The 12960-nt window shown below is 35.5% G+C and overlaps 1 protein-coding gene across 2 annotated transcripts; it reads right to left on the bottom strand.

Moving 5' to 3' along the window:
* Positions 1 to 4608: 4608 nt before the first annotated feature.
* On the bottom strand, positions 4609 to 10397 carry LOC143672684 (olfactory receptor 5L1-like). Of its 2 annotated transcripts, XM_077147243.1 has the most exons (2): positions 9465 to 10397; positions 4609 to 4626 (listed from the first exon to the last, which is right to left on the bottom strand). In XM_077147243.1, the coding sequence occupies exons 1-2, from the start codon at positions 10395 to 10397 to the stop codon at positions 4609 to 4611; spliced, it is 951 nt and encodes a 316-aa protein (XP_077003358.1). The 2 variants fall into 2 exon arrangements, with proteins under 2 accessions (XP_077003358.1, XP_077003357.1); XM_077147242.1 differs by lacking the exon at positions 4609 to 4626 and having other exon boundaries at positions 9447 to 10397.
* Positions 10398 to 12960: the final 2563 nt, after the last annotated feature.

The raw sequence follows: 12960 nt of genomic DNA on the forward strand, positions 1-12960 counted from the left end.
CAATTAGACACAATTGACAGATGGGGATTTTCACCCTAATTATATCTTCTTTGATATTATGCTTGCAGGATCACTCAACTACTGATAGAAGATATTTAAATCTCTATAGTTGTGGATTTGTGTATTTCTCCTTGCAGTTCTCTAACTTTTTGCCTCATGTATTTCAAGACTCTGTTATTGGTACATACACATTATTGATTGCTATGTCTTCTGGAAGAACTTCTTTTATCATTTTTATAGTATTTTATTATTTGGCTATGTCCCTCTTTATAACTGATTATTTGCAGTGCTTGGAAATCTTTTTCTGAAATAAATACAGATTCTCAAACTTTCCTTTTGATTAGCATTGGCATGGTGCCTCTTTCTTCATCTGTTTATTTTAATCAATCTATACTTTCATATTTAAAGAAGATTTCTTGTAAACAGCAAACATTTGTCTTGCTTTTTTCATCCAGTCTGACAGTTACTGAATTTTTGTCATCAACTTTACTTATTTAACTTATTATAGCAGTCATAAGTTTACAGGAAAAAAAACGTATAGAAAGTACAGAGTTTCCATCTACCCATGGCTTCACACATACCATTTTTCCTACTATAACTCTTTGCATTTGTGTGGCAACTTTGTTACAATTGAAAAAACAATATTATTATACATATATTACTAACTATATTCCATTATTTACATTAGGAATCTCTCTGCCTTTCAGCTCTATAGGTTTATCTTTTTATTCTGGTAACATATATACCATAAAATTTTCTCATTTTATCCCCCACCAATTATACAAGTCCAGCATGTTAGCGACATTTAAACCAGTCACATTTAAGTAATTCCTGATATCATTGTATTAATATTCTCTGTATTTCTAGTTGTTCTCATTCATTATCCTCTTCATTTGTTTCTTTTCTATCTTTTCCTTTTTCTGTCTTCTATTCTTTTTATGTCTCTCTGCTTTCAGTTGCCTAGTTAATATATTTCCATTTTCTCTCTTCTCTTAGCAGATTGATCATTCTTAAAATTATTTTAGTGTTTGCTCTGGGGTTTTCAATATGTATTTCCAGCCTAATCTAAGTTCACTTTCAATGAACACTAAACCACTTCATGAGGTACAGGTATCTTACCAGAAAGGATTTCAAGTGCTCCCTCCTATCTCTTATTATTTTTCTGTCATTCATTTTTCTATCCATAGACTATATTCTTCCAATATATTACTATTATTATTTTGAATGAACTGTTATTTAGTATATCAGTTAAGGATGAGAAAACCATTTTCATTTTACCTCCATTTATTTTTTCTTGAACAATCTTCCTTTCTCTGTGTAGATCTGGGTCTCTTACTTATTTTTATCTGAAGAACTAATTTGACATTTCTTAATAGGCAGAAATGTTACTAGCAAAAATTTCCCTAAATTTTTGTTTTTCTAAGGAAGTGTTTATTTTTCATTCACATTTAAAGGACAATTTTAATGTGTCCAAAATTCTAATTTTTCATTATTTTCTTCTTTCAACACTTTAAATATTCACTCCACTCTTTTCTTGCAAGCATGCTTTCTCATTCTAGTCAGTCTTTTATCAAAATATTTTCATTGTTTTTGATTTTCTAAAGTTGAGTATGATAGGTCTACGTGTAGATTCTGTTTTAGCATCTGTATTAGCTAGGGTTCTCTAGAGAAATAGAATCATCAGGAGCTATCTGTAAATATAAGATTTATAAAGGTTTCTCACATAACCATGGGGATGTAAGAGTCCAATATCTGTAGGACAGACCACAAACTGGTCCCAGACACAATGAAGACCCCAGAAGAGCTGGCTGGGCAACTAGGGACATGTAAAAGTCCAAGATCCATAGAGCAGGCCATGAGCTGGCAGCTCCAATGAAGGTTTCCAATGAACTCTCCTGAGAGACTGGCTGGCTAAAGCAGGAAGAACAATTGTCTCTTTGGAATCCTTAAAAGCCTTCTGGTGATTAAATTAAGTGTCACTCATTTCAGAAGACTCTCCCCTTAGTTGATTGCACAGATGCTGCCAACACACTCATGATTTAAATCCACAAATATCCTCACAGCAACAGACAGGCCAGTGCTTGCCTGACCAGACAACTGGGCACCACCACCTGGCCAAGGTGACATATGAACCTGACCGTCACAGATCCTAGCTCTCTTGTTTGGTATATGTAATTAACTTTGTAAAACCCAAAGCCATTAATACTTAAAATATTTTTTCTGTTTCTTTCTCTCTTTCTTCTGCTTAAGGTATTCCCATTATACTTGTGTTACATCTACTGTTAAGGTCCCACAGTTTTTAGATATTGTATTCTGTCTTTTTTATTATTTATTCTCCTTGCATAAAAATCAGTTGTGGAAGCTTCTATTGCCCTATCTTCAAGCTTAATTCATCCTTCTTTGGCTGAGTAAAATCTATTGATGAGTCTGTGAAAGACATTCTTTATTTTGGTTGCAGTGTTTTGTTTTGTTTTTGCATTCATTCTTTTTAAATTTTTTAGTTAAAGAAGTTGTGGAATTACAGCCCAATCTTGCATAAAATGCAGGATTCAGATACAGCACCCCAACATCAGCACCATGCATTAGTGTGGAACGTTTGTATAATTGATGAGACATGTTTTGGAATTATACTAATTTTTAACACTAGTTACCTGTGTTATAATTGATGAGAAACAATTAAAATATTACTACTGACTGTCTCCCATAGTTCATATAAAGTGTATTTTTGTTTATATACTACCCTATATTAGTGTTATACATTTGTTATAATGCATGAAAGAACATTCTTATTCTTATACTATTACCTACAGTTAATCAACAACAATACCCTTCACTTTGTTGTTACCAAAAAAAAAAACCAGTGTCTTCTTTAGCCTAGTGCTCAACAGACAAATTCTTGAGACACTGGGGTTCAGAAAGAGAAAAGATTCATTACTAGGTATGTAGCAGAAGATCAGATGGGCTGTGGGGCTGTCCACCCAAAATCTGTCTCACTGCACTACGGTAAATCTGATAGCTTTATAGAATCAAAAGATGGGCAGATTTACAACAGTGAACACAGTAACACCAACTGATGTAATTAGAGGTGATCTGATTAATGGGCATGCAGATTAGTTACATGCGTAGTCACAGAACATATGTAAGAAAATAGTGGCCATAATTTTACAATAGGTATAATTTTTAGTACTATAATGAGGTACAAGTGACTTGTAAGTTTAAGTCTAAGCTACTGTGTTTGTCAGGCAGGCCCATTTTGGTTAGAACTGGTCTTGATTTATGAAGATAACTGTGGATTAGGGGATGGGTTATTTCTGAACTGACCAAAAACCATTCAGTAATAAACATTAGGGATTTAGTGTCTTTAGTGATTGCAAGACTCTAAAACTGAAAAACAGCATAAATGGGTACAAATGAAAGTTAGTCACAAAATTATTTACAATTGCAGGGGCAGAAGGTAAAGACTATACAATCATTATCAGAAATCAAGGCAGCTGGTATACAATTGAGCAATTTCAGGTATTTCCTTCTATCTGTTCCCACACACCAGAAAGCAAAAATTTGTATCCGTGTAATAATTCAGTAATCAAAATCATGACTTAAATACTAATTTCTCCATTACTGTGTTAGACAGTCCTGTGTTTTATGTTGGTGGTTTGAAAATGATTTTAACTGGGAATGTGTTGCTAAGTGAATATATATTTGTATATATGATTATACATGTGATTAGAAAGATACTTTTTTTAGACTAAAATGGCTTGAACACTTAGAAGGGATTAAGAATTAGGAATTATTCTATTGATAAAGAGGATATTATAAATTTATTCATAATCTTTTTGTGTCAGAATACCTTTTCTGGTAGTGACTTTTTAAAATGTCAGGAATTTATCCCTGCTATAAATTAAAAATTTGGACATAGATCAGGCAAGAGAAGATCCAAGTGTCAAGATGAAATGCCATCTTCCTTTCTCCAGTTATCTGTTATGCTGTCACTTTTAAGGACTTAATTTCAGGTAAACTCTGTCTTCTTCTTGGCAAAGAGAGCTACCAACAATTTGATCTTTAATCTGCCTACAGTATTGGCCTCTGCAAAAAGGAGATCTACTCACAGTTGACTCATTTAGCTCCATAGGACTGGTTGTCCTTCCAGAAACCAGTCACTGTGGCTCTTCATAACTGACCTTGAACATTTGCCCAAACCAAGTTGGTTCAAAGACAAGACCTGCCAAATTTAGGAGAGTTAGGGTCACCATAGAAACCTGAGATTCTATTAATAAAAGAATGGGAATGTATACCATGCCATCCAGTTTGGAAGGGGGTAATTAGAATATAATAATATTACATGTAAAAATGCATAAGGAAGTATAAGAAGAAATATTTTATCTGGTTGTTTTTTCAAATACATTTCAGAAACACTTAGTATGGGTTGTTTTTTCCAGAGAAACTGAGAAAGTTACCCTATAAATAACCTGAAATTTAAAGTTTTATGTGAAGCTAGATATAAAGACTATTTCTTAAAAAGCAGCTTGCCTTTTTCCTTAAAACATAATGATAAGCCATTAGGCTCATTGAAGCCATTTCTTAGTAGGAAAGAAAAGCAAATATATTTCATCAGTAATATGACAGTAACTGTGTGTCTCTGAGGCTTTAAAATGCCAAGGTGAGGAGACATTGTTGGTTGTGAAGAAAAGAGTACACAGCAATCTGGTAAAATATTAGGGCTTGAGTAAATGAAAGGACATCTCACTTACAAAGTAGTTATATCTTGTAAGGTTTATTGAAAATAGAGCCTTGTATACTGATACTCTCCAGTTCAGTGGGTCACAGCATGGGTGATTTTGTTCTCCAGGGGACATCTGTCAAAGTTTGGAGATATTTGCTCATCAAAAAATGTATATGAAGGGTAGAGATGGTGCTGGCAATTAGTGGGTAGAAGCTGAAAATGTAGCTAAATGTCATATGTGTACAAGACAGAACCTCAGAGCAATGAATTCTTTAGCTGAAAATTTCAGAAGGTTGAGAAACTGCTTTCTAGTTGGAGAAGCACAGGGTAAAGATTTATCTTACCTTCATCATAAATGCCAAGTCATAGATGATGGAAATCTAACATCATTTAAAATATTAGAAAATAAAAGCAGTACTGTATTTTCATTTTAAGAGCAACATAACTTCTTTCTTTCAGCCAGTATATACTTGCTTATTCAATTGAGATAATCAGTAGTTATTTGTAGAAGTGATACTGGTATATTTCTAAATGGTTAATACATGAACTGTGACCTCTAAGTTTTCTTTATAAGAGAAGTTAAATATATCACATTCTTCAACCAAGTCCTTGCATATTTGTTATTATATTTAAGCCCTACTGTAACTCACTCAGGCTGGCAACTTATCCCCAGTTTATATTTAAGAAAACTAATACTAGTGGCTTTAAGTATATTTCTCTAAGTCTCTGATCAGAGTCAGAATCTGACCACAGTTGTTTAATGTTGAGACAAGTGCTTTTACCAATTCATTATAGCAACAAGGAGCAATGATGCATTTAAATGTGTCTTTAATAAAAATGGAGATAATAACCAATACCAAATGATACCTCATGGGAGTGAGAAATTAATGCAGTTGTATTAGTTTAGGAATACAAGAAATACAAATTCTGATTTGATCTTTAAAAGATGGGATAGGAAGATGGCAGCTTAGCAAGACGCACGGGTCTTAGTTCCTCCTCCAGAAAAGCAACTAAAGAAACAGAAACAATACGAAACAGCTCCCGGAGTCAAGACAGAGACCAAAAAGACAGCGTACCCCATTCTGGAATGGCTGAATGGGCAGGGAGAATCCGCTGTGGTGAGATACCCGAGGGGCACGTGTTTTCCCAGCCGGGGCGGCTGGCGACTGGGGTCCCCTCCACGCACATGGCTTCCCGGTCTGACTGGGAACGTTGGATAGTGGGGCCCTCCCGTCACGCTTGGCATCTCGGGCCAGCTGGGCAATTTGGACTGGCACTCCCCCAAGCCACGGCGGCCAGCACCCCCGCCTCCATGCGTGGTTTCCCGGGCCGACAGCCCCGCAGACAGACGAGCGCCACGAGCGCCACCTACTGGGCAGGAAAAGAAAAACAGAGCCCAGAGATTTCACAGAAAAACCTTTCAACCAGCTGGGTCCAACACCCAGGGAAATCTGATCAAATGCCCAGACACCAGCAGAAAATAATGGATGACACTTGGAAAATTGAAGATATGGCCCAGTCAAAGGAACAAACCAATAGTTCAAATGAGATACAGGAGCTGAAACAACTAATGCTGAATATACGAACAGAAATGGAAAAACTCTTCAAAAACCAAAGCAATAAATTGAGGGAGGACATGAAGAAGACATGGGCTGAACAAAAAGAAGAAATAGAAAAACTGAAAAAACAAATCACAGAACTTATGGGAGTGAAGGACAAACAAGAAAAAATGGAAAAAACAATGGATACCTACAATGGTAGATCTAAAGAGACAGAAGCTACAATTAGTGAACTGGAGGATGGAACATCTGAATTCCAAAAAGAAACAGAAACTATAGGGAAAAGAATGGAAAAACTTGAGCAGGGGATCAGGGAACTGAATGACAATATGAAGCGCACAAATATACGTGTTGTGGGTGTCCCAGAAGGAGAAGAGAAGGGAAAAGGAGGAGAAAAACTAATGGAAGGAATTATCACTGAAAATTTCCCAACTCTTATGAAAGACCTAAATTTACAGATCCAAGAAGTGCAGCGCACCCCAAAGAGAATAGACCCAAATAGGCGTTCTCCAAGACATTTACTAGTTAGAATGTCAGAGGTCAAAGAGAAAGAGAGGATCTTGAAAGCAGCAAGAGAAAAACAATCCATCACATACAAGGGAAACCCAATAAGACTATGTGTAGATTTCTCAGCAGAAACCATGGAAGCTAGAAGACAGTGGGATGATATATTTAAATTACTAAAAGAGAAAAACTGCCAACCAAGACTCCTATATCCAGCAAAATTGTCCTTCAAAAATGAAGGAGAAATGAAAACATATATAGACAAAAAGTCACTGAGAGAATTTGTGACCAAGAGACCAGCTCTGCAAGAAATACTAAAGGGATCACTAGAGTCAGATACGAAAAGACAGAAGAGAGAGGTATGGAGTAAAGTGTAGAAAGAAGGAAAATCAGATATGATATATATAATACAAAAGCCAAAATGGTAGAGGAAAATATTATCCAAACAGTAATAAAACTAAAAGTTAATGGACTGAATTTCCCAATCAAAAGACATAGAATGGCAGAATGGATTATGACCCAGCAATACCTCTGCTAGGTATCTACTCAAAGGACTTAAGGGCAAAGACACAGACAGACATTTGCACACCAGTGTTTATAGCAGCATTATCTACAATTGCAAAGAGATGGAAACAGCCAAAATGTCCATCAACAGAAGAATGGCTAAATAAACTGTGGCGTATACCTACGATGGAATATTATGCAGCTTTAAGACAGACTAAACTTATGAAGCATGTAATAACATGGACGGACCTAGAGAACATTATGCTGAGTGAGTCTAGCCCAAAACTAAAGGACAAATACTGTATGGTCCCACTGATGTTAACCGACATTCGAGAATCAGCTTGGAATATATCATTGGTAACAGAGACCAGCAGGAGTTAGAAACGGGGTAAGATAATGGGTAATTGGAGCTGAAGAGATACAGACTGTGCAACAGGACTAGATACAAAAACTCAAAAATGGACAGCACAATAATACCTACGTGTAATGTAACTAGGTTGAAACACTGAATGAAGCTGCACCTGAAATATGGTTTTTTGTTTGTTTGTTTGTGTGTTTCTATCTTTTGTTTTTGTTTTTTTCTTTTTCCTTTTTATATATATATATACTTTTTATTAGTATTATTATTTTAATTCTCTATATTAACATTCTATATCTTTTTCTGCTGTTTTGCTAGTTCTTTTCCTAAATCGATGCAAATGTACTAAGAAATGATGATCATACATCTATGTGATGATACTAAGAATTACTGAGTGCATGTGTAGAATGGAATGATTTCTAAATGTTGTGTTAATTTCTTTTCTTTTTTTTTGATTAATAAAAAAAAATTAAAAAAAAAAGATGGGATATATTAAACTTGAAATTGCAAACCCCATCACTCTCATAAATATCATATGTCTTATTAACTGGAACCTGTAAATGCTAACTTATTGAGAAAAAAGTTCTTTGCAGATATGCTTAAGTTTTAAGTTAAGTCTTTATATATGAGGACAGTGTTTTGGATTGTGTGGGTGGGCCAAAATGCCACAACAAATGCCCATGTAAGAGAGATTTCATATAGACACACAGACATAGACACATGCACACACACAGTTTTGTAAAGATGGAGCAGAGAGATATTTCAAGATGGCTTTAGTATCCCATGATTCACATCATAAGCCAAGGAATGCTAGCAACTGCCAGAAGATGGAAGAGGCAAAGAATGGAGTTGCCCTTAGGATCTCAGAATAGAGGGAGACCCTGCAGACAACTTGATTTAGGCCTAGTGATATTGGCTTCAGATTTCCAGACTTCAGAGTGTTGAAATATAAATTTCAATTGTTTCATGCATCCAAGTTTGTGATAATTTCTTCAGGAACCACAGACAAAAAAACAAAAAGTAAGATTTGGAAGTGTAAAGGATGGCTAAAATAAAATCAAGCAGGAAACAAAAACGTTAATTAAATCATGAAAACTTCAAAAAGGTAGGAAATTAATTCCCTGATGTATATTTTAAATAAAAAATTAAGGTGAAGCACAGAGAAAAAAGTAAAAGTAAAACCAATATTAATATCAATAGTAAATTAATCAATTATACTTTATTATATACAATACTGGAAACTTAAGATAGATTATTCAAATAATTTTTATTGCAATTTCATGGGATAGATGAACTATTATTAGCCCCATTTTAAAGATGAAAACCTTTTTAAAATCATCATAATTATAAACCTTAGAGTAGAAAAATATTAAAGATATTAATAAATAATAAGAAGAATGAAAAGTAATGTTCACAAATACATATAAGTACAAGGGAAACCCCTGAAGAAAAATGAAGTCAATTCAATGCAACCATTAACAGTGATGGAAAGAAGTGTCTCTTTATGTGCATTTGTTAGAGATATGTTGGCATTACCTAAAACCAAAATCTTGAAGCATAACATTACCACTAAAAAGGCATTCAAAACACTTATGGATAGGAGAAGAGAAACAAAGGTGGCAAGCAGATTTTATTATGTTACGACCAATAAAGTGGAATACAAAGTACTTAACACAAGTAGTCATCTGAAAAGGATACATAATTCCCTAGATTTTAATGTCCTTCTTTCTTTGGCATTTTATTCACATCCACTAAAACATACCCTTCTCCTTGTAGCTTCCTTTTGAAACCCTGAATAGAGTTAAGAAATTAGCCCTGCAGAAATTAATTTGAATCCCACCATTTTCCTGAGAGCTGCTTTCACGTCCTTGTTCCTCAGGCTATAGATCAGGGGGTTCAGCATGGGAATCACTACAGTATAGAACACCGTGGCCACTTTATCAGTTTCCAGACTATAGTCAGAACTTGGCCTGCAATAAATGAAAAGGATTGTCCCATGGAAGATAATTATGGCTGTGAAGTGGGAGGCACAAGTGGAAAAGGCTTTTCGCCTTCCCTCTGCAGAGTTCATCCTCAGGATGGTGATGAGAATAAGCAAATAGGAGGTGAGGATGACCACGATGGTGATGATCTCATTGAAAGTGGCCACAATAAACAGCAGCAATTCATTTATAGATACATCAGAGCAGGCAAGAGATAAGAGAGGGGGTAGATCACAGAAGAAGTGGTTAATCACATTTGATCTATAAGATGGGATCTCAAGAGCTAAGCAAATGTGAATCAGAGAACACACTGCTCCACAGAGATAGCAGGCAGACACCAGTCCCAAACAGAGCCTCCTGGACATAATAATCATGTACAACAGTGGGTTACAGATGGCCACATAGCGATCATAAGCCATCACAGCCAGCAGGAAGACTTCAGTGATTGCATAAGTACAAAATAAATACAATTGTGTCAAGCATCCCAAGAAGGAAATGGCTTTGTCTTTACTCAAGATATTGGCCAGCATTTTAGGCACAATTATGGTGGAGTAGCAGAAATCCACAAGGGACAAGTGGTTAAGGAAAAAGTACATGGGGGTGTGAAGCTGAGAGCTGACCTGGATAACTGTGATCATGCCCAGGTTGCCCATCACTGTGACTCCATAGATGAGAAGGAACACGAGGAAGAGGAAGATGCTCAGCTCAGGAACATCTGATAATCCCAAGAGAATGAACTCAGACACAGTGCTGCAGTTTCCCTTCTCCATTAGTCATTTTATTTCATGTTCAGTGAAACACCCATAATATCTTTGTCTATCTCCTAGGAAGAGACAAATGGAGGGAAAATTATTTTATGTTAACTTCAGAGAAGTGGAGTATTGATATCAAATCCTGTTTTTATGAGTTATAAGAGAAACTCAATTTATTCCAATTGTGGAACACCTCAGTGGAGTTTACTGATCAAAAATAATTTTTGCATCAAGAAAAGCCATACATGGGGCTCCACACTTTTTATCACAATAGAATTGAGAAGTTCTACTTTAAAGAGATCCGATGATAGGCTTAGCACCCCATGAAAATTAACACACCCATTCTCTGAAAAACTTAATAAGCTTTATCCAATCATGGCTATTGTGATGCTATGTAATATACACTTTGGTAAAAAAAATTCATTCTATCAGTAACATAAATTTACCCAGGTAAGTTTCTCTGCAATTCCATTGTTGGAGTATGTGAGATCTTAGGTTACAGGAAGAGTACATACCTGACTTTACACATGTGTACAATGAAAATTGAACAAAGAGAGGCTAGATTAAAAATCATGAAACCTAGAATTTTTTCCAAATCTTGGAATAAATTTAAAGAAATGGGAACAAAGAGTAGTCCTGAAGTTAGAGTTTTACCTCTACTTAATAAATAATATGTGAAGTATTTGCCTGGACCAGAGGAAAAAAATGAGTATGATCTTGGAAACTATTCTTCCATTTTTTAGGCCAATAGCAGGAAATTAGATTGTGGTAAATGTAATAGAAATTTCAAAATAATATGTTTCCTTTCTCAGAGATAGGACACATTTCCCTGACTCTTCATGACCAGCTCATGGTTATATTATTTCAACTTTCACAATTAATGTGACAATTAAGCAGGTTCTCCATGACATTTTTCCTAGATTCTATGAGGAAATTGGTGTGAAATAAGAAGGGAAAGAGATGAAAGAGAAAAACAATGAAGAAAAGATATACCATTTTCTTTAGTCTGTATTATTTCTCACACTAACATATGTCATCCGGTGTTTGGTTTTCAGAAGAAATTGTGCTGGTTTCCCACGACCATCTTTTAAGGCCAAAATAAATATTTCATGGCATAAATGTCCCAGAATATGAGTTCTGTTAAAAACTCTCTAATTAAAAGAATTGAATTAGACATACTTTTAAAAATAATTTTGGCTTAGAAAATATATTCATTTCCATTTTCAAGCTACCTGAGTCTAGTTCCAGTTAACAAACCTGATGAACAGAAATATCCTCCCTGATCCTGAAGATGTCAGGATATGTGCACAATAACTAAGACTTTATACCTTGATTATACTCCTGGGAACTGGGTATCTTAAATTCCCTAAACAATTGTTATTGTCTGTGGAATAAAAAAAACTTAAAACTTAAAAACAAAAATAACTCCATAGAAAGTAGAAGATGCAGTGATGCAAACTAGTTACTTGGGCATATCATTTGGAAAAAGATTTAGTACTAAACTTGAAAACAATTATTTAAAACCATACACACCTCCTTCCAAATTTCTTGGTTAATTATGGAATTCTACATCCCAGTATTATATATGTGAGCCACAGCTTATATTATCATTTTGAAATTACATGAATATCCTAAAAGAATTTTCCCCATCCTCATAGTACTACAAAATCTCTATCTTCCACCAGTTATAAGGTCTTGTAAAGCCACACTAGAATTCCTTCAAATACCAGAACCATGATGTGTCCCTTGGCAGAAAATTATTTTAATAACATACATGACTGAGTGCTCTGTATATGCTAGAAAAATATTCATTCATTTGATCTTCTTAAAACTCATTAACAGACCCTAAATATTACACTAGTTTAAATTGGTAATTATCATTATATCTGAACAAGATATCAGCTCTTCATTTGCCCACCCATTGGGGATGACTGAGGCACAGAAAGGTATAGATTTGCCAAAGTTTAAATCATAGCACCATACTGTTTTTCAGTTTTCCCAACCATATGACCTGGTGCTGAAGCTAGGGCTGTATTTTCCCTAATGAATGCCCAGTTTTGGCAGCCAATAAATGAGACCACCTCAAAAATATGTGCTAAATGTTCCTTTCTTTATAATGCCAATCTGTGCCACAGCTTTCCAATTAATGTTGTGCATCCCTGGGTAAATTCAATGTCTTTTCAAGGTGTACATGAATGAAAAGTGGTTTCAAGTAAATCAGTTTGCATATTCTCAACTATCATATAATGCATTCCTAAAATTAATCTGCAGAGACTTGCATCCAACATTGAGATAGTCTGGTTCTCCCAACCACTTTCCATTTTACAACTTACAAAAAAAGGAAAGGGACAGAGACTTCCGGAGAAGATGGCGGCTTAGTAAGACACGCGGGTCTTAGTTCCTCCTCCAGAAAAGCAACTAAAGAAACAGAAACAATATGAAACAGCTCCCGGAGTCAAGACAGAGACCAAAAAGACAGCGTACCCCATTCTGGAACAGCTGATGGGCAGGGAGAATCTGCTGCGGTGGGATACCCGAGGGGCGCGTGTTTTCCCGGCCGGGGCGGCTGGCAACTGGGGTC

This window comes from Tamandua tetradactyla, assembly GCF_023851605.1.
Source record: "Tamandua tetradactyla isolate mTamTet1 chromosome 1 unlocalized genomic scaffold, mTamTet1.pri SUPER_1_unloc_1, whole genome shotgun sequence".
Taxonomy (NCBI): domain Eukaryota; kingdom Metazoa; phylum Chordata; class Mammalia; order Pilosa; family Myrmecophagidae; genus Tamandua; species Tamandua tetradactyla.